Source organism: Lagopus leucura, unplaced genomic scaffold, assembly GCF_019238085.1.
Source record: "Lagopus leucura isolate 7727_CA_CO unplaced genomic scaffold, USGS_WTPT01 Super-Scaffold_100004, whole genome shotgun sequence".
Classification (NCBI taxonomy): Eukaryota; Metazoa; Chordata; class Aves; order Galliformes; family Phasianidae; genus Lagopus; species Lagopus leucura.
The window spans coordinates 3,321,058-3,345,668 of record NW_024962264.1 but is presented as its reverse complement, the minus strand read 5'-3'; the positions used below and the strand labels follow the sequence as shown (position 1 = coordinate 3,345,668).

General features: G+C 40.6%; 1 protein-coding gene and 1 long non-coding RNA gene across 2 annotated transcripts in view; one reads left to right on the top strand and one right to left on the bottom strand.

Annotated features, from left to right (window-relative positions):
* Positions 1-13,283, bottom strand: part of TMA16 (translation machinery associated 16 homolog) — a 19,277-nt gene extending 5,994 nt beyond the window's left edge. The window contains exons 1-5 of the mRNA XM_042870387.1: positions 13,228-13,283; positions 13,023-13,135; positions 3,451-3,488; positions 2,571-2,655; positions 1,460-1,608 (exon numbers count right to left, since the gene is read on the bottom strand). Coding sequence (XP_042726321.1) covers positions 1,460-1,608; positions 2,571-2,655; positions 3,451-3,488; positions 13,023-13,135; positions 13,228-13,230 — 388 coding nt within the window. The 5' untranslated portion in view covers positions 13,231-13,283. The remainder of the gene's footprint in view (positions 1-1,459; positions 1,609-2,570; positions 2,656-3,450; positions 3,489-13,022; positions 13,136-13,227) is intronic.
* On the top strand, positions 11,830-24,611 carry LOC122179521. The gene is made up of 3 exons (XR_006178716.1): positions 11,830-11,852; positions 22,114-22,232; positions 24,572-24,611. It is a non-coding gene; the product is annotated as an uncharacterized LOC122179521 (long non-coding RNA).

Here is a 24,611-nt window from a genome sequence, read left to right as displayed (position 1 = left end):
TACTTAACCAGCTTACTGATGCTTCCTTTCAGCCCAGTTCCAGCTATCTAGTTCTTAAACTTGCATTTCTCACTCACAAGCAGTCTGCACCTGCATGCCCTCTCCTGTAAGACAAAATACTTTCACAATGCATTTATTCCTTCTTAAGGGAAACTCTAGGCCTCTTCTGAGGAAATGTTTGTGTTGTGGTTTTTGCATGACTGCTTCCCAGCTGATCTCAGAAGACTTAACCAGATACTACACTGCCAAAGGATGACCTGTGATAACACAGAAGTCAATAAGAATAACTGGCATTACGCTTTTATTCAAACTTGTGATGATGGCCAATGTAAATGCTAAGTCTGAGACTGCTTTCAGCTGGGCTCTCACTGCTAGCTCTCTTTAGTAATGCTTAATTTGAAAGCTTCACAATTCTTGCGTTTGATTATTCAGAGGTTAATTACAAGGGCCTTCTCACATACTCCCTCCAACACCACCTCCTATAAGTTAAAGGAAGCACAGAGCCTCTACTTGAGAATAAGAGGGGCAGTGTGTTTATCCTACTTGGTAAACATCACCTGTGCCTGTAAAATTGTTTGCAGTGTCATAACAGTCCAACATATCCTCCAGCACTGCCTGAATTCTAATAGGAATACTCCAGAAGTATTCAAGCTTTGGAAATATATCAGAAGTACAATTTTTAATGCAATCATTTTCCCACATAGAGCACACCTTGAATTTAGAGGAATGATAGGCCTCTCCCTGAAGCTCATGAGCTTTTGGCTCGTGAGTTTGTGGAGGCTTTGGTTGTCTTCAAGTTCACAGACCCTAAAGCCCACTCTCTCATCATATCAAACTGCTGAAGTTCCTCATGCCACTGGTCTGCTTTGGTGAAAAGGTGCAAGCTGGGTCACAGGATTAACCCTAATGGTAAGTTTGCACATTATTGAAGAAGTGTTAAAGCAAGCCATGTATATAGATTTCATTGGCACAACCCCACCCAAAACCTAATTAATTTGCAGAGGAAAACACTTTATTCCCCATATGGGAAAACAGTCTTCACACCAATGCACACTAAAATATGCACTGAAATGCATTTTTAATATAAAAAGTCTTAGCATAAAATGAAGATTCAAGCATGCTGGATCACTATATACACATAATATGTATTTGAGACTGGTATGTTAAATGCCACTTGCACTTCAAAAATACATTTTACTTACCTGTACTAAAGATACAATACAATTAAATGTCAATTAAAGTAGTAGAAATATGTCAGATCTCTCTCATCCTTCTCTCCCCCCCCCAGCAGCTTCTTTATCCTGCCCTTCCTCTCCCTGCCCAACTTCTCTGTAAGGTACTCCACAAATAGTTAACTCCTCTGAGGAGTGAAAAACGTCATACTTACAAATTTTACTTTTGGCCTTGTTAGTTGGTAGAGAGGTATGACCACAGGATTATCACTAAAGCTTTTACGTACCTATCCCATAGCCTTCATAGAGCAGTCTTTCACGTTCCATGGTCTGCTTGATGACAGCTTCCCTTGATCCATGCTGTCTTCCCTGTCTACCCTTAATACTGTTTCGTAACTCAATCTGCTCCAACTCGGCACTGAACCGTTCCATATACCTGAAAGAAATACAATCCTTTATGCTAGAGGCAACTTTTTGCAGAACAATTACTTGGACAATCTAAGAAGATGTTTTGCAAATCGTATTTTCAAAATGAGTCAGATACAGCTCATCAAATCTAATAAAAATAACTTTAATCTACAAGCTGGAAGTTCCATTTAGAACTACGTTTGAATCATCTGCTGCTTTCAGAAAGGCGTTGTGTTTTTCTTTCTTTAATTTGCTTTTTTGTTCAAACAGTTTGAATGAAATTTTCACGTTATCATAACTGATCTGCTCTGGATAACCACTAAGCTTTAACTGCTGAAGTTCTTCTTTGCAATGTCATCACTGTGTAAACATTCAAACAGTTAAAAATGGATCCAAAAAATAAGGTGGTATTGCCTTCGCAGTATCACAAGTGTTGACCAGCATAGAAAGTATTTCAGAGCTCCTGAAAGGAAATTGATACAATGCAAATTCTTAATACATACAGGTCATTATGCTTGCAGGTATAAAAACAAAATGGTGGCAGACCACATGTACATATGCACAAAGCTGAGCTCTAGCCAAACCCAATTTTGATATTTCCTAAATAAATCAGTATTCAGGACACTTTTTTGTCTTCTCAGCAAAGAAATAAAAGGATTAAGAAGTACAATTACATTGGTGCAATGAAACCCAACTAGCAAACTCAGACCATTATAATACCTCTCCAGATCATTAGTTGTCCACACGCTGCAAAAGCAGGGGCATGCTTTAATAAAAACACAAGGCTCACTTCAGCAATTTCAATGCATATTGGAAGATGTATACATTTCAGTACAGAACAACCTTCAATTTTAATAAAATTAGCTACTTGGTATTACTAACAGGCTTACACAGAAAGGAACACCTAAGTCACTACAGAGATCTTATTTAGAAACATTATTTTTAATGGCATATCAAGTTCTTCAGTGCTCTTTTAACACCCAGACTTACTCTTCAATTAGTTCACATGCTTCCTTCTTTGTGTATTCAGTTTTATTGGGGTCAAGGTGACTCTGGAACCATTGCAGTTTTTCTCCTATGGGAATGAAGTTAATGTTGATTATATCATCATGGTAGCACCAGGAAAGACTGAAGTTCTTCAAAGTTACTGAAATAAACTCAATGTCTTTTATCCCTTCAAGAACCTGAATGGCATCATAAATATCTGGCTGGGAATGAAGGCAGCTATAATAGAAATATTGTCTTCCTTATGGAAAAGTGTTTTGATGCTTTAATGTAAAATACTGGAAGTGAGAGTCTAAAATAATAGATAACCAATAAAATGGTTTAATTACTTAAGATGGCAAATAAGGAAAACAAAGAAGAAATCACAACAGAACAAAGGCTGAACAAGAGTTCCAGTTACCACAGTTTTTAAACAGACTGAATTAAAAAGGAAAGAAGTACTTCATATTGTGTCTTGGAAGTCTTGTATTTACTTCAGAGCACAGCATGTCCATTTATCTATATCTATAATCTTCTTTCACAAACATTTATAGCAATTGTCTCCATGTAGATTCAAAAGCATACAGATAATACAGATTCAAAAGCAGATGGTTGGCTTACACCGACCCATTATAAACAAGCTTAATCTTTATGTAATCTTTCTGTAAAGCCTAACCTTTTGTCAAAAATCCTATTTCATCTCCTGTACGTACTACTTCTGAGAACATCAGGTATTTCAGCTACAAAGACTACAAAGTCTATTCTACACTTACAGAGTCAGATCATAAAGACACTCCAGTTGGAATAGCTATAAAGTTACATAAAGTAACAAAAATTTATCATAGAAAGTTGTGTAATGTATTTGGTAATAAAAGTTTCTGCTCACCAATAATACTCAGACGTAAAGCTTTCTCAGTCTTCAACCTAATGGAGCAAAACAAACATGTTAGCAAGGAAGGAGTGAAGTGCAAATAGTTTTCTTCATTTTCCTTCTTCAAAAGGAAAATATTTAGATGAAAGTCAAGGTAAAATGGCAAACAAATATCTGCCAAATGTAGAAGAACAAACTATCATGTTACTATTTAATTAACTTTAAATAATTAAAGTTAGTGCTTAGTGAACAGTAAACATTTATGTGAAAAGTTTGTATGTTAAAAAAATGAAATCAAGTTTTTTTTTTTTATTAATAAGAACTATGAAGAAAATCTGAAAGTATTTTCCAGATTATCCCACCTCAGTCTGTGGTGGGATAACAAAGTCTTCTGCATCCTATAGGATGCGTGTGCACAATTCAGTTGGGGATCAACTCCAGTCCTATTGAGAAGTTCTCAGGGACTACAAGTTCTGTAACAGGGAGCTCTTAACTCATTTTGCAGCAAGGAATGCTGTTCAATTTCACTTCATTTCCAGAAAGAAATTGAATTGATAGTTGGGATAAGTATTAAAAAATATATGTGCATGTTCACTGTCTATATTCAAGGACTTGTGATATTATTAAGGCTTTTTTTGTCTGTTATGTAATAAAATGGCTCAAGAATAAAAAGATAAAGGATATATTTTGAAAGAACAACTGTCAAAGTTCAAGACACTTCAAAGCTGTTTGCTTTTGTACTCTGTAGAATCTAATGAGCATTTCACAGTTAACTGAAGTAGCTTACAGGACAAAAAAGCATCTCACCTGTTAAAAAAATATTCAGATCAAAAGAGAAAGTCCTACTTTCTAGAAACAAACATACATGGGTCACATGGCCATTAACCTACATTATTAAAATAAATAGACTTTTCAAGTAGTTTTCATTTCATTCTCTGAAGTGATACTGAAAGCCACATAAAAACCAATGTGTGTCCAAGTTGCTGAGATTTTCACTAACACATTAAAGGAAAGCTGCTTTTTTTCTGTTGTTACAGATGCCACAGCATCTTGGATAAGAATTTTTAGTGTAGAAAGCTACAGAAGACAGACAAGCAGGATAAGTGTTATCATACCTGCAAAAAGCTGGTTGGCTAAAGAAATATAATGTTTAAGCAGAAATGACATCAGGGTGAAAGGACAGACCTGGATGAGACTGGTAAAAACAAAGGGAAAAGATTAAGATTAGAAGCCAGCTTTCAAACTCTGCTGTAGAAGATTTCTTCAAGATAATTATGGTTGATAGCCCATGGAGGGCTTACAGCACACAGCATGGAGTTTTGACAGGTCACAGTGTGCACGGAAAGGATTTGTATTCCCACGCAGCGGAGCTGCACACCAGCAGTCCCAGCTGTGAATCTGGCATAGCAACAAAGTAAGCCAAGCACATCTGCAACGAGTTGCCATGGAGAAAACTACAATGCCATCAAGAAAAGCTCTCTCTTTAAAATCATAACACCATCTATTTGTGGTTTACAACCATTTGTACCTGCAGTGGTCAATGGATCACTTATCTAGGCAATTATGTACGTAATCAAGCTTATTTTCTGGCAAGAAAAGCCTTCTTTATTAAGGAGTAAACAACTTATCTCAGTCTGAGAAATCCTAGAAGATATGATCAGATACTGCCTCGCTGTACTTTTCCTAAGAGCATTACCTCAGTGCCTGCTAGAAAACACCAGTGTTTGCAAGGAAGCTAATCAAATAAGGCAAGGCAAAGATAGTTCCTCATCTCCTTCCACACAGTGAGTAACATCTTTTACTCAAGGGAAAGAGAGGATAAGGGCAGGGGTTCAACCTTGCAGCAAGCTCTTGACTCCAACTGAAATAAAAATGTAAATCATACATTTAGACATTATGGAAAAGGATGATTAAAGGTTTTCTTGAGGTTTAGTAGGTACTGTGTGAAGAGCAACACAGGGAAGAAAAAGGTGTAATTCTGTCATATTTCATTGAGAATGATTGCATTGAAGACTATTTGGATGACATGCTATGAAAGACTTCTGTAACTTAAAGAATTTTGCCTTCCTTCTTCTCCAGTGTCACACTGTAATACTGAAATTTGATGCGCAGATAACAATGGGTAATTAATTGGTTTGGACACAATTTATAGAACACTTTGCTATCACAATAAGCTTTGGATGGTCCAGGTTGACACATTACTTTTAGCAGGATAGTTTCTGTGTGAGGAACAAAGGATTGTATCAATTACCATCAGACTAAAGAACCTGTGCCTGAAATACTAAGAAAGCTTGGAAAAGAAGAGGCAGAAATCAAGAAACAGAGCCTAAGACAGAATCTGTATCCTCAAACTGTTGAGCATGTCTGCTTATTAAAAAAAAGCTTTTAACATTCAAAACAAAGAGAGCTTAAAGCAGAAGACAGTGCTCTACATTGTCTAATCTTAAACTGAGACATTCTGTGAAGACAGTAGGTTTCACTGATCCCTCACAGAATTAAAGAGGAAGCAGCTGTTTTTTCACTAGGTTGTTTGAAGCACACCCTTAATTAGCCTGCTGAGCAGCCAGTACTTAATGGCTTTCCATAAAAAGGTGCTTTTCCTCAGGTTAATCCATTACACACATTAGAAGAGGTCTGTTTGTTTCACTTGGAAGAATACTGCTGCCATGACCAGCTCCTTCTGCTACACTTTAAAGAAACAGAAAGGCTAACTGTGCTGTTACTTTTATAAATAATTTTACTTCCTTTGTGTAAAGTTCCTTCTTAAAAAGCAATCACATTTACAAAGGCAACTTTTCCATGAAGAAAACTAAATGGTAAACCAAATGGGAAACTGCTATTCCAGGTGGGTTGCTTACTATAATTAGCTTCTTTCTGTTACAAAAGGAAACAAAAGAAGCACTTAAGAATTTGTCAGTATGGGTATCTACACTAATATAATTCTGCCCACATGATCGAATCTTTTTCTGATTTAAGTGTGTCATGTCACAATGAATAATCAATATAACCTTAACACACTGTTTTTGTGTATGTGTATGGGAACTACTCAGTCAGGGCCTGAATCTCTGATGGATCACCTGAGGCGAGCAATGAGTTAGCCAGAGGAGTACAGGTGAAGGCAATTCCTAGACCTATTGAAGAGCTGGCTACAGGGGGGAAGGATCTTTTCTGGAAATTGTCTCTGCTGGAGTTTTGTAAGTGAGCCCAGGATAGGGGTAAGCTTTCTGTTTATTCTCTTTTGTTATCATAGTCTGCTTTGCTTAACTCTCTTGTTTATTTTGTGATTATAACATCCTAATATTCTTTGATTATACACTTGGTGAGTCAGGCAGGCCAAACATACTAAAATTTACATCATGTCTTTTCTTTGGAATTTCTATAAATGGGTTAAGGGGGAAAATGATACTCCTCTAGAGAAAATGATTCCAGGGCAGATCCCAGGATTTGTGGGATCCCCCTACTATGAGCTAGTGGTTACCATTGAAAAATGGGGTCCCTTATGCATTACGGGCAATATCTCCCCATATCGCATGGCAGATTACTTTCAGGGACTTAGCAAGGATGTGCTGATTACTAAAGAAAGACAACTGGCTGCCTCCACTGTGGCATGGCCACTATTAAGTGGCTTGAATAATGCAGAAATAATACTTCAGAGAATGAAAATCAACTTTTGAAAGACCGTATTGAAAAACTAGAGCAAGAACTTGGTGTATTAACAGGGAAGAGGCCAATTCTACATCTTCCCATAGGCCAAGTTCATAGCATTTCAATCAACAGTGACCGGACTCCTGAATCAACAGACTTTGTTGATCAGGAAAATAAAAAATCCAAATTAGATCTTGAATATCCAATTCTGACCGATTAGAAGTCCGTCCTGTCATAACTCAGAAAACAAAAATGGTGCAGGACCCACCAGCAGGGGTGCCGCTTGATCAGTGGCCCCCTGCCCAGACTCATTGACATGTAACGGCCCGGCCATACATGGCAAAAGAATTAATGGATTGAGTACAGTGATTTCAGCAGAAACCTAGAGAAAGTGTGCTGGCTTGGTTATTAAGACTGTGGGATTCTGAAGCAGAAAGTGTCTTGGTGAATAACCCAGAAATAGCCAAGCTGGCCACCATGACTGTCCATCCTGCTCTCAGACAGAGGTTATATGTGGGTAATCAATACCTTGATGAAAACAGTTCTATAATAGAATGGTTAATGGCGGCCTGTGGTATGGTATGGCTGAATAAATCGGATATACCTCTACATACAGGGATGTGGTCCTCCATGGAGGACCTCCAGAATTATATCTGTGAACTGGGCGTGTATGACGTCATCTTAGATGCATGTGACATCATTTGGGGTGTTTTACGTCATTTGGTCCGTGTGAATGTAGAATTAACGATTTATTGGTCCTGAAAAAATATTCAGAAAGTTATGGCGTTAGTGGACATGGGAGCGGAAACATCAATTATCTACGGAGATCTGACAAAATTTAATGGGGACAGAGTGATGGGACAGACGATTCCTGTCACCCAAACATGGTTAAAACTGGGGTTTGGGCGTCTCCCACCCCGGGAGTACAAGGTGTCTATTGCCCCAGTCCAAGAATATATCCTGGGCACAGATATTCTATGGGGTCTGGCTTTCCAGGCAACTGTGGGAGAGTTCAGACTTCAACAAAGTTGTATCAGTATCCGGGCGGTGTAGGCAATAATAAGAGGCCATGCGAAACATGGGCCTGTTTGCCTGCTGAAACTGTGCCAGATTACTAACGTGAGACAGTACAGACTCCCGGGTGGGCAAGATGAAATATCAAGGATGGTGCAGGAATTAGAAAAAGTGGGCATTGTAAGACCTGCACACAGCCCATATAATTCCCCCATATGGCCAGTGCGAAAGTCGGATGGCACATGGAGGATGACAGTAGATTGCAGAGAATTAAATAAGGTCACACCGCCTATTCATGCGGCCGTACCCAATATTGCCTCCCTAATGAACACATTGAGTAGGGAGATAAAAACCTATCATTGTGTCCTAGATCTAGCAAATGCATTCTTCAGTATCCCAATTGCTGAGGCATCGCAAGATCAGTTTGCGTTTACGTGGGGAGGCAGGCAGTGGACCTTTCAGGTCCTGCCACAGGGGTACGTGCATTCACCAACGTACTGTCACAATCTAGTGGCGCGTGACCTGGCTGGTTGGAGAAAACCTGATGATGTTAACCTATATCATTATATTGATGATTTCCTGATGACATCCAACTCACTGGAGGCAGCAGGACAGGCGGCAGATTCATTAACCACCTATTTACAACAGAGGGGATGGGCTATAAATCCCCAAAAGGTGCAAGGTTTGGGCCTGTCTGTAAAATTCCTGGGGGTGGTGTGGTCAGGAAAGAGCGAAGTGCTACCCAGTGCTGTCATAGATAAGGTTCAGGCATTCCCAGTCCCTACAACATCGAAGTAGCTGCAAGAGTTTCTAGGTATATTAGGTTACTGGCATTCCTTTGTATGTCCACCTAGCACAGCTGTTAAGGCCACTATACAGACTCAAAAAAAGGGGCAGCTATGGGACTGGGGGAAAACTGAACAGGATGCTTTCCAACAAGTGAAACTTGCAGTTAAACAAGCTCAGGCATTGGGTATATTCGATCCTACCCTCCCAGCCGAGTTGGACGTTCATGTTACTCAAGACAGCTTTGGTTGGGGCCTGTGGCAACGCCAGAGTTCTGTTTGGAACCCCACTGGTTTCTGGTCTCAGGTTTGGCACGGAGCAGAAGAAAGATACAGTATGATTGAAAAACAGTTATTGGCTGCCTATTCAGCATTACAGGCAGTAGAACCAATAACTCAAATGGCTGATGTTATAGTCAAGACCACTCTGCCAATTCAGGGGTGAGTGAAAGATCTGACCCACCTTCCTAAGACAGGGGTGGCCCAAGCACAAACAGTGGCACGGTGGGTCGCCTATCTCAGCCAAAGGAGCAGTCTGTCTTCATCACCCTTGAAAGAAGAACTGCAGAAGATCCTAGGCCCAGTGACGTATCACAGTGATGCACCAAAAGAAATACTGGTCGCTCCACCAGAGAAGAGTCCCGTTCAGGAGGGAAAATATCCTATCCCTGAAGATGCCTGGTACACAGATGGGTCCAGCAAGGGCAACCCGAGCAAGTGGAGAGCAATAGCATACCATCCTTCCACCGAGACAATCTGGTTCGATGAGGGGGATGGTCAGAGCAGCCAACGGGCAGAACTGCGAGCCGTGTGGATGGTTATAACCAAGGAACCTGGCGATGGCATCCTGAACATCTGCACAGATAGCTGGGCTGTGTACCGGGGGCTCACTCTGGATTGCACAGTGGGCCACCCAGGAGTGGACTATCCACTCACGACCGATCTGGGGCAAAGACATGTGGTTAGATATATGGAATACGGTCAAACACAGGACTGTACGTGTCTACCACGTTTCTGGTCATCAGCCCCTACAGTCACCAGGAAACGATGAAGCCAACACGCTGGCCCGAGTTCGATGGATTGAGAATTCACCATCTGAGAACATCGCCCGCTGTTTACATCAGAAGCTACGGCATGCTGCACGAAAGACAACGTGGGCAGCTGCTAAAGCATGGGCACTGCCCATACAACTATCTGATATCGTCCAGGCATGCCAGGATTGCAACGCTTGCTCCAAGATGAAACCGAGATCGTTGCCCGAAACAACAGTTCACCTTACTAGAGGACACAATCCTCTCCAGCAATGGCAGGTGGATTACATCGGGCCCCTTCCTCACTCCGAGGGGGTAAGATACGCCCTGACCTGCAAGTGGGCTACTGCAGGCCTATCCAGTACTGAGAGCAAACCAGGCACATAACATCAAGGCACTCACTAAACTGATGTCTGCCTACGGGACACCTCAAGTCATTGAGAGCGACCAAGGGACTCGTTTTACTGGTGCAACGATACAGCGCTGGGCAGAAGAAAATAACATCAAATGGCGATTCCACCTGCCATATAATCCAACGGGGGCAGGCCTCATCAAACGTTATAACGGTATTCTTAAGGCTGCCCTGAAGACAGACTCCCAGTCCCTGTAGGGGTGGACGAAAAGACTGTATGTGCACTGGAACAGGCTGCCCAGGGAGGTGGTGGAGTCTCCTTCTCTGGAGATGTTCAAGACCTGCCTGGATGCCTACCTGTGCTACCTGGTGTAGGGAACCTGCTTTGGCAGGGGGGTTGGACTCGATGATCTCAGGAGGTCCCTTCCAACCCCTACAATTCTGTGATTCTGTGATTCTGTATGAAACCCTGCGGGACCTGAATGAAAGACCTCGAGACGTCAGACCCAGTGCCTGAGAATGTTGTAGACGACATGGGCCACCCTGCTTAGGATCCAAATTACATGCACTAATCATCAGGTAAGACCCCAGATTGATTATGAAAATAATATTCTGCTCCCTGCCCCTGAGAATTTAGATCTGGGTACGCATAAAATAAAATGGCCCTGGAAGGTGCAGGTAGGACCCAAGTGGTGTGGCCTACTTGCACCTTGGGGAGATTGTTGGAGGTGGGAGGCTCAGTAGTCCCCCGAGTAATAGGTACATGGCCTAGTGATATTGTGGTCAACACTCCGATCTTTATTGCTAAAGGGACCCCCATCATGTCCCTGCGGCAGACCAGGACACCTCCTTTGGTGCCTGATATCGTTATGCAGCTGCAGATATCTGGCCAGAAGGTGTGGTACAGGCGGCCAGGACATACTCCAGTACAGGCGGAAGTGTTGACCCCGGATAGAAATACGGCCTGTATCTTGCCCTGGAGAGCAGACCTTCCCCTCCTGGTATCTCTGAAACATCTGTGTTATTCCCCGTGAGTCTGTGAGCCTTCAGGATCACCAGAAAGAACAAAATGCCATCAAGCATTCCAGCATTGCTGTCATATCACGTACAACACCCGGTGATGGTCTGCATGGGACTGATGGAACATAGAACGGACCTGCACCTCAGGACCTCATGCCTCCAGTTACATCGTCGAGCACTGGCCCATAGAAGAATATGGACATTCACTGATCATGACTCGTCTTGAAATGTACCAACACGTGTTGCAATGAAAAATTGTATAAGCATCGCAATATATTGGATCTCTGTATTAGGGAAAGCTCACCCTTTAGTTAACCTGATCACTAGTTCAGGCTGTGAAGGGATGGAGTGTATGGGATCTGCTGAGTCAAGGCCTGAACCTCTGATTACCTGAGGCGAGCCATGAGTCAGCCAGAGGAGCACAGGTGAAGGCAATTCACCTGTGCTGCAGGAAGGGGTGGAGCCTGGCTGCACCCCTCCTAGACCTATTTAAGAGCTGAGTACTAGTCAGGAAGGTTCTTTTCTGGAGACTGCCTCTGCTGGAGTTCTGCGAGTGAGCCCAGGATAGGGGTAAGCCTTCTGTTTATTCTCTTTTGTTATCGTAGTCTGCTTTACCTAACTCTCTTGGTTTATTTTGTGATTATAACATTCTAATATTCTTTGATTATACAGTATATTTTTGCTTTTAATGAAGATGTAGACATTAGCAATGAAAAATCAAATATGATTTGGTTATCTTTCATGACTAAGCTCTCTAAGTGGCAAGAAGAAATATTTAAGGGATGATGTAGTCAATTTAGCACTACAGAAAACAGTTATGATCAGTAACTAATAGCATACAGTTAAAACCAGTAGTCAGACTGCATGAGAATTATAAAGCAGCAGGGAAAGCCTCTTGCATGCTAAAAAACTCCAGGAATTTCTACGTGTGCTGCTTGTAAACTCTCACAGCAGCTCTGCTGAGGCTGTGTGAGACAGTTGTCCTTATAAACGGCCTCTTCCCAGGTGCAAAAAGGTACAAGTTTGCTCTGTGTTAAGCTGTATATTCATCCCCAGCAGTAGAGGTTGCACAGTCTCTGAGGAACATTTTAACTGTACCAGGAACTCCCAGTGCAATGCTCCTTCCAAACTGCACTTTGACAGAAAATGCCTGAAGTTCACTTCAGTAGCTTTCTAAACAAACAACAGCAGCATATCCATGTTTAACGAGTAGGTCTGTGCATTGGAGCTGTGACAGAGTGAAAATGGAAGGCAAGTTCTGTCTAGCTATCTTCTCATTCTGCAGAAGGGGGGGATGGAAAACTAAAAGAAAAGTGAACTTGCCATGAAACATCATCGAAAAGGAGCTAAATACTAGATTCATGTAGAAGCTCCTGTTGGGTGGGGCAGATACCAATGAGGTTACTTTAAATGAATTCAGCACAAGAAGCTGGTAAGTAAAAGTAAACCCAAGTAAAACTTGGAGTAAAGTCAAGCCAGGTGATTAAGCCTCGTTTGCTGTCACTAGCACGACGCCATTCAGACTATAATAAGCAAAACGCTTACTCGCAATCCGAACACCTTGCTTAAAATCCAAAAATGAAGTAGTTGAACTACATACGGAAGATTTTGTGCATGCGATCGTTTCACGTGGCCCAGCAGTGCTACGCCGGCCTTTGGATAGCCAACCTTTACCGCAGCAGTCTCTTTTCACCACACACGCAGTACGTCAGCGTGTACGTGAGGTTACACAGCACTTACTTTTCTTTCTTGTCCTTTTTGTGCGCTTCCCTCGCGAGCTGGGCAGCTTTCCTGCTGTACGGATGGACGGCTTTCTTCTCTTGCTTCCCTCCTTTGGTTTTTGGCAATTTGGGCTGAAAAGAAATGAAAAGACCCCTCGGTGCTTAGCGGTCGGCAGCCGGGGGTACCGCCTCCCACCCCGCCACCCTGCCGTCCCGCCACGCACCATGGCGAACGCCTTCCCGCCGCGGCCGCCGTCCACACGGTGCTCCCGCCAGAGGGATCCGGGCGGGCGGCTGAGCAGCGAGCACGAGGTTCCGGAGGCTGGAAGGTGCAGCTGGGAGCTGAGATGAGCTTCCTAGTACTCGGATTCGTCCTACCTAACCTTAAATTCTAAAGGGGGGAGGTTGAGGGGGAGGGAGGGAGTGTTAAGGAAGGCACACGCGATGTGTTGATTGCACTTAACGAGCTGGTCTTTTGCCACTGACTGTGCTGAGATCACCCTTGGGTGGTGATGCTTCTGATTTGATGGCCTTGTTCCAGACTTACAAGGAATACTTGAATTCAAATTTGACAATTTGTCAATACCCAGCTGGTAGCCAGCTCTTAAATAGGTCTAGGAGAGGTGCAGCCAGGCTTCACCCCTTCCAGCAGCACAGGTTTTGTGAATTGCCTTCACCTGTGCTCCCAGGGCTGACTTACGGCTCGCCTCAGGTGATGAATCAGAGCTTCAGGCCGTGACTCAGCAGATCCCATACAACTTGGTATCAAATTCTGGTTACTACAGAGTAACATGTTACCTGTTATAAAGCAGTTCTGCAGTATGCTACTTCAAAGATTAAAATACACAGTTCTGAGAAGGAGACACTGTTTTAGTGTGATGCTGTGCATGAATTGACAAATGAGTTAAACTGATTTCTGAGTTTTCTTGCAAAATCTCACGTACAGTGTTATTACTACATTACTTAAAATGGAGGAAGGTTAGAACTGCGGTTAGCATAGTTTTAGTAAAATGCAGGCTTCCTGAGTTCAAGGGAATCAAGTGAAGGTTAATAGCTGGGTTTAAAAGATAATAAAGGTAATGGGCATGACAGTGAGGGAAGAGCTCACTGTCAGATATAGCTTCAGCTTTGCTTGTCTTAGCCTGAAGTATATGGTAGGCATACTTTGTAGTAGACTTCTGGTGAAAAGGCACATGTAGAGTCTCTAGATTATGTTCAGGGTAATCAGTGATACCAAGGAATACAATGGACATAGAAAATTAGTAAGATACGCTTCCAGTAATGGGGTTACTGGTTACTTTGTTGTTGGATGGTGTGTTTTACAGTTGTGATTTTTGTATGTGCTGTTACCACTTGATGAGTAAAAGCTGTAGGCACAATAGTGAATACATCACTATCTTTTTTTTTTTTTTTAATAGTTGCTGTTACTGCTGTTCTTTCACTTAATGGTTATTTCTTGCCACTCTCTGCTGAATGATATTCTCTTAGAAATGACAATTTCCTTCTGCATATGGCAAGTTCAGCTCTGCTCACAGCAGTGAAGGTATAGAGGAAGTTGGTGTGCTATTGTTTTTGAGATGGTTTAAAAACAGAGAAATTTAGTAAGAATGAGAAAGTCTCTAGAACTGACGCATAGCCTAGATTATCCTTAATTCCACTCTTTGGAGGAGAAATTAGTTAACACCAAGCTCAGCATTGTCATAGTTCATAAACTGAGCTGAAGGAAATCTGAGGATGTGTTCTTTAGGTCTAAGACTTAGCCAAGGTGTGCTGCATCCTGATTTCATAGATCCAGTGCCATTTTCTTTTCATTATGCCAGGTTAATGCTTTTAATTTAAATATCTATCAATTCCAAGCCCAAATCTACAGTTTGCAGATTGTCAACCTTCTCTGCTGGTAAACTGGAAAAATGTAAGTAATTTACAATTTCCTTTATGGTTTATAACTATTTCTAAACTATTCTATGCAAGAAAAAATTAATTAATGGAGCATAGCAGGCATTTTTATGTTTCATGCTAGCTATTTCTGTGTTTGTTAATTTTCATTTTCCTAAATTCTGGTTTGTTTTTTTTCTCACCCTTCTCTCCTTCCTGATTATACTCAAGCTCTTCCTCATGGATTCTGTCACTAATGAAAGAAGCAGAAGACACTTAGTCCTTTAGATATAACCTTCTGGGTTCATGTAATTTTAAGACTTTCCTGGTGCACTATATGCTTGCAGATGGTTTAAAATTCTGAACAGAATATAGGATATTTAAAATACTAGGAAAATGAACAGATGGTAAAATGGAAATGTTTCAGATAGACCAATTGTTCCATATACTTGGAAAGCTCCTGATAACATAGCAGCCACATGCTCTGTGAAGATTTTGAGTTTCAAGATGTTGGACATATAGTCATTGAAGTTTAGAACTTGCTTAGGAGGAAGAACCTGAAATGAGACTATGGAGTAGTTGTGTAACATGTTACCACTGGATAGCATGGTATCTTTAGCAAAGAAAATCAAATCACATATGCTAGATACTTATTTTTGAAGATTCCCTTCAGGACCAATTTCAGTCACACTGCAAGAGAGTATTTAATTATTGCTTTGAGTTAATGCTCAATTACAAGAATGATACACAATTATGTGGTCAGATATATCTGGAGAGCTTGCTTGCATCTTAGAGCACCAGCCACTTCTGACTCTTCTTAAGCTTCTGTCTAGCCTGAAGAATTCCTCCTCCTAACCATGAAAATGTGTTGTTGTTACATTGTATAATTGCAACGCAAATTAAGATAATAAAAAGAAGCTGAAGATATTTTAACTTTTTTACGTCTTCCATAGTGAGTTGAGTTTGCTGCCCAATAAACTTATAAGATCTTTTCTGGATATTTTCACTGTACATGCAATAGGAATGGAAACATGAGAAATTTGGGGCAATTAAGAAAATAGTTACTGAATTAACACACTAATTTCCCATTTTTCTGTCTCCCACAGAAATGTGAAATGATGGAAATCTCATTATTTTGACTGGCAGTAGATAATTATGTAGTCACATCTGTTGCTGGTTCTGAGTGATCTCTTTCCTTCTTTTTTCTTTAAATCTCCTTCACTTTAGGTCCTGTACCTGCTGCAACCCAGGCTGTTATATGAATATGGTGTATAATATTTTAGGTGAGGTAACTCTGGCAATTCTGTTTTAGCTGAGATTCATGGAAATAAGTATAACTTATAAGATCTGATGAGGCTTTCAGCAGCTCCTCTAGCATGCTTACATACAATTTCTGATTTATTGTTCATACTGATATTTTCACCTTTTTTTGTTTTTTTTCTTTTAACTTAGAATAGACTTTCTCTTTGCTGCAATAAAGGAGTGCCACAGCATTGTGCGTAGCTGAAACATACGTATCTACTCATATACAGCTCTGTTATTTCCGGTTTAAAATCACGTAACTTAAAAAAAACAGCATTACCTTATACCATATTGCCATGAGAACTTGTCCTACAATGTTTCTTTCTCATTAGATAGTCTCACTACTTTTGAGTTTCAAACTGCAAGAGTAATGTGTTGGAATAGTCCTGGTGAATGTGTTCAGACGTATCACTATATACCTACAGATGTCAGAAGTTAGATCTTTTTAAATTGTTTGACTGATTTAGCTGAGTGCCTTGTTTTCCTCTGTAGACATGTGATTTCCTGCTAAATACTAAGCATTCTTAATAATTCATCTGATTATCTCTGTAGTCTTTTAATGTGGGATTTTTTTCCCATTAAATTCTTTTCCCCATTATTTTTTCCACAATTTCATTAACGTCGGTTTAAAGGAATTAGTATTGTATGAGGAGGTAATAAAGAGCTTGGACTGTTTTAAGGCTTTGGAGTATGTAATTTCCAGAGACTGAATTATTTTGCCCTCTGCAAATTGTGAAGAACTAGCTTCTAAAATCACTGAAACATACCAAGATCCATCTCCAAATGTGTTTATTCCTTAAAAAAAAGTCTTAGCCCCTTAGTGGAAAAAATACTTGTTTTGATGGCAGGTTTTCCCTCAAGAAAGTGGATGACTAGTTTTATCAGTCCTTCTTAATAATGTTAAGTAAGTGCACTTTGTTCAGCAAACATTTTGTTGGACTCATTTCAGTGGGTATGCTTAGCATCTAGAACTTGCAGCTTGTGTAACCCTGTGTAGAAGAAAATATAGATGGGGATTTCCACAGGATAGGATGTTATTTTGTGAATGACACAATGTAAAATAGGAAATGAAGCATGTTAAGCTTCAGATAAGACTGTAGTGACTGGATTACTCCTCATGAAATATTTCCAAATTTTAGCCTGGTTAAATAGATGTGTAGATATCAGAGTCTGTCAATTAAATTCACTTCCCTCACCTATTGTAGATACTCTGGGGATACAAACTTAACAATTACTGTGATCCAAATAATTACTGAATGCAATTAGTTAAAGAGTGATCACATAATCATGATAACAGCCGTATCGTAACGGCTGTTGTTTAATGCACTTCTGTTGTATGAAACCAAAGCTGCTGAAAGGCAAGATCTTAGGTGAGCTCTAGGTGGGTTAACAACACCAAGTGAAGTTAACAAAATCCTGAGGAAATTCTGTCTCTGTATTTTCAGAGCTGTTCTAGAGCAGTTTTGTGGTGGTATAACTGCTTTCCATAGAAGATCTTAAACATCACTGATTCTGAGCTCAAGATGAGAATCCTGACGAGTGAGAAGTTGGGGAAGGGTGGCAGGAGGCCTGTGTAGATGAGCGAGGAACTCATGGGTCAACTAAAAGAAAAGAAGGCGGCCAACGAAATGTGGGAAAAAGGGCCTGATCACCGAGGAAGAAGAAAGGAATGAATCAACAGTGAAAGGAATATTAGGGAAAATGTGTGTCCCCTACTAAATGAGGTGAGTGCCCTCGTAACAGGGGATGCTGAGAAGGCAGAGATTCTGAATACCTGCTTTGCTTCAGTCTTCAGTGCTAAGACTAGCCCTCAGGAATCCTAGACCCTGGGGAGTAGGAGAGAGTGTCAGGGGAAAGGAAGACTTCCTGTTGGTTAAGGAGGATCTGGTCAGAGAGCATCTAGCTAGTATTAGTGCACATAGATCCATGGGCCCCAGTGCAATGTGTCCATGTGGGGTGAGGGAGCTGGCAGAGGAGGCTGCTGAACCACTCTGTATCATCTTCAAAAGTTCTTGGCGAACTGGGGAGCTACCTGAAGACTGGAGGGTAGCCTATAGCACTTCAGTCTTCAAGGGCAAGAAGGAAGATCTGGGAATCTCCATCCCCAGAAAGGTGATGGAACAACTTGTTCTGCATACCCTCTCCAAGCAATTAGAAGTTATCAGGAGTAGTTAACATGGATTCACCAAGGGGAAATCATGCTTGACCAACCTGGTAGCCTTCTATGATGTCATCTCTGGCTGAGTAGATGGGGGAGGGCAGTGGATGTTATGTTCCTTGACTTCAGCAAGGTGTTTGACACTATCTCTCATAAAATCCTTGTTATTAAACTTAGAAAGTGTGACATAGATGAGTGGACAGTGAAGTGGATTGAGAACTGGCTGACTGGCAGAGCTCAGCATTGCTATCAGTGGCACAGAAACTGGTTGGATGCCTGTAACTAGCTGTGCTCCCCAAGGGATCAGTGCCGGGTCTGGTTCATCAACAACCTGAATGAAGGGATAGAGACCACCCTCATCAAGTTTGCTGATAATACAAAGCTGGGAGGAGTGGCTGATGGAGTAGAAGGCTGTTTTGTTATTCAACAAGACCAAGTCAGACTGGAGAGTTGGCCAAAGAGGAACCTGATTAGGTTTAAAAAGAGCGAGTGTAAGATATTGCATCTGTGAAGGAGTAGTTGCGTGTGTCAATACAGGTTTGGGAATGACCTTCTGGAGGGGAGCTCTGCAGAGAAGAACCTGGGTATTCTGGTGGACAAGAGGTTGGCCATGAGCTAACAGGTCGAGGGAGGTAATCCTCCCCCTCTACTCTGCTCTGGTAAGGCCACATTTAGAGTAGTGTGTCCAGATCTGGTCTCCCTGGTTTAACATGACAGAGATCTCCTAGAAGGTGTCCAGCAGAGGACCACAAAGATGATAAAAAGTCTGGAGCATTTCCCATATGAGGGAAGGCTGAGGAAAAGAAGACTGAGGGGAGATCTAATTAATGTTTATAAATATCTAAAGGAAGGTGGGAGGCAAATGAACGAGACGACGCTTTTCTTGGTGGTGTGTAGTGATAGGACAAGGAATAAAGGCCTGAAATTTGAACATAGGAAGTTGCATACTAACATGCAGAAGAACCTATTTATGATAAGGGTGACGGAGCACTAGAACAGGCTGCCCGGAGAGGTTGCTGAGTCTCCTTCTATGGAGATAATCAAGGCCTGTCTGAACAACTATCTGTGTGACCTATTGTAGGGAACCTGTTCTAGCAGGGGGGTTGGACTTGAGCTCTTGAGGTCCTTTCCAATGATTCAGTGTGACTGTGATATCTTCATGTTAAACGACATTAAATAAGGCTCTGATGCTTACTGCTCAAATCAGGACTCTGAATCCCCTTTCTCACTGCTGCTTATACTTGGAAGCTAATTTGTAGGAACTGGCAAAACATGGCTCCTTCCCCAGATTATCTGTGAGTAGTCTTCCTTCTAGAAGCCACTTCCCTCCATGCTGAAGTTGCAGAATGTGTGTTTTCTGTCTAAAATGGCCCATGAAGTTGCAAGCTTAGGCAAAAACCTTCACACCAGTTATCTTCTGCATGAATACACTAGGAACCTGAAAGTTCTCGGTTTGACTTTCAGTGACAAAAAGGCAAAACACTACAACAGAGCCTCTATTCCTTAAAGCTTAGCAGCCATATGCTGAGCTTTTATAAACTGTCACTGATGTGAAACTTTAATATGATTTAGCAGTGCTTTTCTTTCTGTAGGGAAAACGGTAGCCAAGTTATAACTCTTGAGGATTCAGGTCTTTATTACTTGTAATATGACGTGCATAGCAAACATAATTCTAGTGCTTTGTCTTGAGGGAAAGGGAAAAGCCTCATTACTTTTAAAATTAAGCTTCACTACCTAGAACTGTGCAGAAATAACCGAATAATGTTTGCATTTTCTAGTAGTTGAAAATGGCTTGGGAATCGTAAGAAACCAATTGCAGCTACTAGCAACAGTGTTTCCTATGGGAATACAATTACAGTTTCATTTTCCTATTTCTTTTACCTGGTCTTTTGTTCCTGGATGGTAGGAGTGGGAAAGATAATTAAAACCAAGGAGAAGAAACAACTAAAACCACAGTGACATTAACTGAAACAGCACAATAGGTTTGTACGTGTCCAGAAACTTGAAGGAAAAATAATTGGCATGGTTTTTTTTAGCTGTAAAAGTGAATTCACAGGTATGAATGGTGCCTTTTGGGGCCATGCAGAATGTTGCTAACAATTGCTGCATTATGGCAGTTAGTATATCCAGGTGAGATACAGCTGGATGCTACATAACTGAATCTTGGGCCAAATTAATATACTTCTCCATACAAGCATCTCGCTCTCTTCTATACTTCTATCACTAAAGACCTTCTAAAATATGTCAACTTCTTGGTGTTTAGGTTATGGAGTTCTGTACTATGGGTAATGAACTGCTGTGTTGTAGTAACATATATGGAAATAGAGGTGTGGTGAAAATAAAGAGTATTAAGTTCATCCTATTAGGAAATCTCATCATGATGCCTTGCTTATTTTATGTTTGAAGAGAAGTGTGTGAACTAAACTGAACTTGGTAATTTAGTTTCAGAAAACACTTACCTGAAAACACGTTGTGTACATGGTTCCTAGTCCATCAAGAGTGCTGAAAACCACAGAATTCCATACTCACATTTTTATCAGCTTTATTACATAATAAAATGGTAGCATATTTTCCCTGCATTGCAAACAAATGTAACCCTGACTTCCATAAAAATCGAAGTTGAACTATTATGCATCAAAATTGCCCAAGTTGAAGCTGTAGCATAATGTCGCTTGAAGCTTGAGTTTGTCAGCCTTAAAATTCAGCGTGGTGTTGTCTTGTGTGTGCAAACCACATACCTGTTTTGGAGTGGCCACAGATCAGTGGTTGAGCTGTGTAACCATTTAGCTCTTCTTTTGTCCTTCAGAAACCTTAAAGGACTTAACGATGTTGGGCACCAGTTGTTTTTTTGGTGGTGTTTTTTTTGGTTTTCCTGAGATTAGATCAGACATGGGATCCTTAGGGTAAGTATTCACATAAGCTAGTTAATGCTGTATTCAGAATAAGACTCAGAGCTCCAGAAAAAGAGAAGAACTCACTGTGTGATCTACCTTGAAAGGAACTTGTTTGTCTGAGTGTCTCCCAGACCTAACATGTATCATGTAACGTATCAACTGTACAAATATTGTTTTTTTTTTTATTTTATTTCTCATTTCTGTGTTATCAACCAGAACTAGAAGCTTCACAACACAAAGTTCTGTGCCTACTTTGGTCCAAGTACACAACTTACTCAGTTTACATCAGTTACTCAGTGTTGTAATGAACTATGTGGGCAAATATAGATGCACATCGATTAATTTGATTTTCTCACTTATCTTTTTCCTGATAGGTAAAGCCAGCCACTTGGTCTATCTCTGTCTTCCTTTGTTATACAGGCAGATATTCCTCCTCTAGATCCTTCTGGAAACAATTTCATTTTTACAAGCAGAAAAGGAAAACAGATAAATTAGTCAGACAGTGAATTTGGTGCTGCAAAAAGAAGAGGTAGCAGTTCGTCTCCTTCTGATTTTCTTCTAAATTTACTTTTCCTTAATTTCCCAGAGGAAATTGGAAGGATATCAAAAAGACATGTGCAGTACTGTACTCTCAATTAGTTTATAGAGAAACAGTGCCAGAACAGGGAGATGCTACTTTATTGCATGGCACCACATGGAATCTAAGAGCTAAATTACCCTGCCATTCTTGTCTCTAATGCTCTTAATAAATAAATAAACAAATAAAAATTACAACAGAGCAGAATTGGAGTGAGTTCAAAAGAACATTCCTTTGCTTACTTATGCTTCAGTGTTATGCCTGGCTGCATGCGTTTAGAAGTTTAATCTCCTTTCCTTTTCAGCTTTCCAGTTCATCTCAGCAATTTGTTGCTGTTGTTGGACTTCTTTCTGCTGGCTAACTGCAATAAATGGCTTCGTAAGGTCGCTGCTGGGAAGAGGCAGAATAAGGAGAGGAATAGAGGTGATGAATACATTTTTATATCCATTCAGGTGCTGGGCACTTTGCATGGGAACATCTGGATGGATATTTTTCTGGCATGTTGCACAGAGCAGATCCTGTCCATGGAAAGAAGCTCTCCCTTTTGATCATTCAAGCTAATATGTAATTAAAAATGTATTCCTGGCATCTCGCTGCACTTTTAGATACGCTTTAGGGGCCGAGTTCTTTTCAGTATTTTTACAAATTATCTAGATGTGGGAACTGAGTGCATTCTAAGTTTGCAGACAAAACTTACTTAGAAGGAGCTGTGGGCTCCCTCAATGGTAAATAGGGCATAAATAATTATGGTAACTGTGTTTGTCCCATAACTAATCAATACAGAAGGCAGATGATTGAGCATGGAGGTTGTTAGTGCTTGTTGAGCACACACATACAGAATGGCTTGTGGATTTGGTGGTTTTTCTGTAATAGTTCTCTTCAGAGAGTCACAGCACCCCATCAAAACCATTCAGAGAGGCCTTCTCTGTGTTTTGCTCACAGGTTGTAGTGATTGCCAGATTTTTACAGGAGGAAGTTTATGTCCACTCATGTTTCCTAGATGATAGACATGAGGAGTTCTTAGGAAGCAGAGTGGAGCCGTCTCTCCCAGCAGGCAGCCTGACTGCAGGAGATGGATGCAGAGCCTTTTTAAAGGCCAGGCTATTGCTTGACTTGAAAGACAAGTGTTTCATGTTTGTTTGTTTGTTCCTTTGGTGTGGGAGGAGGAACAGGAAGGAAGTTCTTCAGCTTTTGTTTTGTCTGTGAGTCCTATGAGGATAACTTGTCAGTAGTTCCTGCTGATAGGAAAATCAGCATAAAGGTTATAGGGCAAAGAGAAAGAAAATGTCAAATTATTTCCACTTCCATTATGTTTCACACAATTTTATGCAGGCTTTATAATTGCCCAGTAATGTACTGGTTTTGCTCCTTTCCCCTGCTGTTTAAATTTCAGAGTGTAAAATACTATTTGTCAGGCTAGTGATTTCCTTCTCAGACTCTTCAGAGAAATTCTGCTCTTAAATGCAACAATTTCAGTCAGAAGAATTGGTTTCCTTTTATAAAAGTCTAACGTCCTGAAGAACAGTTTTATGCTTGATGGGCATTTGCTGCTTTCATTGTAAAATTGTTCATTCAGTTCATCTGCCAGTTCAAATAATAACCCAGTCATCACTAGCTAATGCAATTTATTGTTACAACAGCAGAACTTTAGAAGTGCTACCTAACAACATGGAAAGAACATATACTTTAAAAGCAACATTTCAGTGAATGCTATGAGCAGATTCTTTCCCTTAGGGATGCAATTTTCATGAACGCATCTGCAAGTTTTAAGAAACTTCACAATTTGGCAAAAGTCCTTTATGGATTTGGAAGTCTACAACTCTAAAATAAAGTAGATTATTATACTGAAGGTTAGTTTAAGTAGCTGTGTAAGAGAGAGGCAGCACTGCCATTTGCAAGCTGACACAGAGGTGAAAGAGATAGCAGGCTGGGCAGCTGGGCCACAGTTAGTATTAGGACATGGGATAACAGTATATAGGATAGCGGTGCCTAACTCTTCCTAGAAGAGAATTACTGGACAGCAGACTTCAAATATTTGATGTTTACCTATTGAAGATATATTGTCAGTGCTAAGTTTTTATCTCAGCAGACGTAGATAGGTTGTTTTGTACCAAATATGCTGTCATTGATTGTATAAACTTGATTTAAACTTCTGCGGTACCTTTGGCAACAAAGTTACAGATTGGCTATGTACTGTGTTAATAATATCCTTTTACAATCTGTGGTACAGTTTTGGTTTATGAGAGCCCATTTCTTAATTGTCATTCAAAGGATTAATGGGGGCTTCTATTACCTTTTCATTAAAGTTCCTTTTGAATTTCACCAGCATGTCTTTTTGCTAGGAATGTACCAGCTGGAGTTCATCTGATTCTTTGAACATCTTCTGTTCTGCTCTATTTAAATAAAGATGAGCAGAATGATACAAGCAATTGTAGACGAAAGCATGCCATTAATTTAAAGGATTGGATGGGCACTTTCACTATTATATTTTTCATAACCTTGACTGATTAAGAATAACCAGCTTGTATAACCCCTTGTAAAGTGACACAACCATGCCAAATCTCCACTGGTATGGTTGTATTCTGAAGCTTGTATTTGCTCAAGAAGTTTTCTCGACTTTCTTTTTCCCCTTTGTAAGGCGGAAAATTGAACTTTTTTTTTTCTTTAACTAGAAAAATTATTAACAAACATATATATATATACATATATACATACACATATAAAACATGAAAAGGTCCAAACACAATCCTTTTTTACGGCAGGCATCCAGCAGAGGTCCCCCACAGCTTGCTGCTGTCAGTG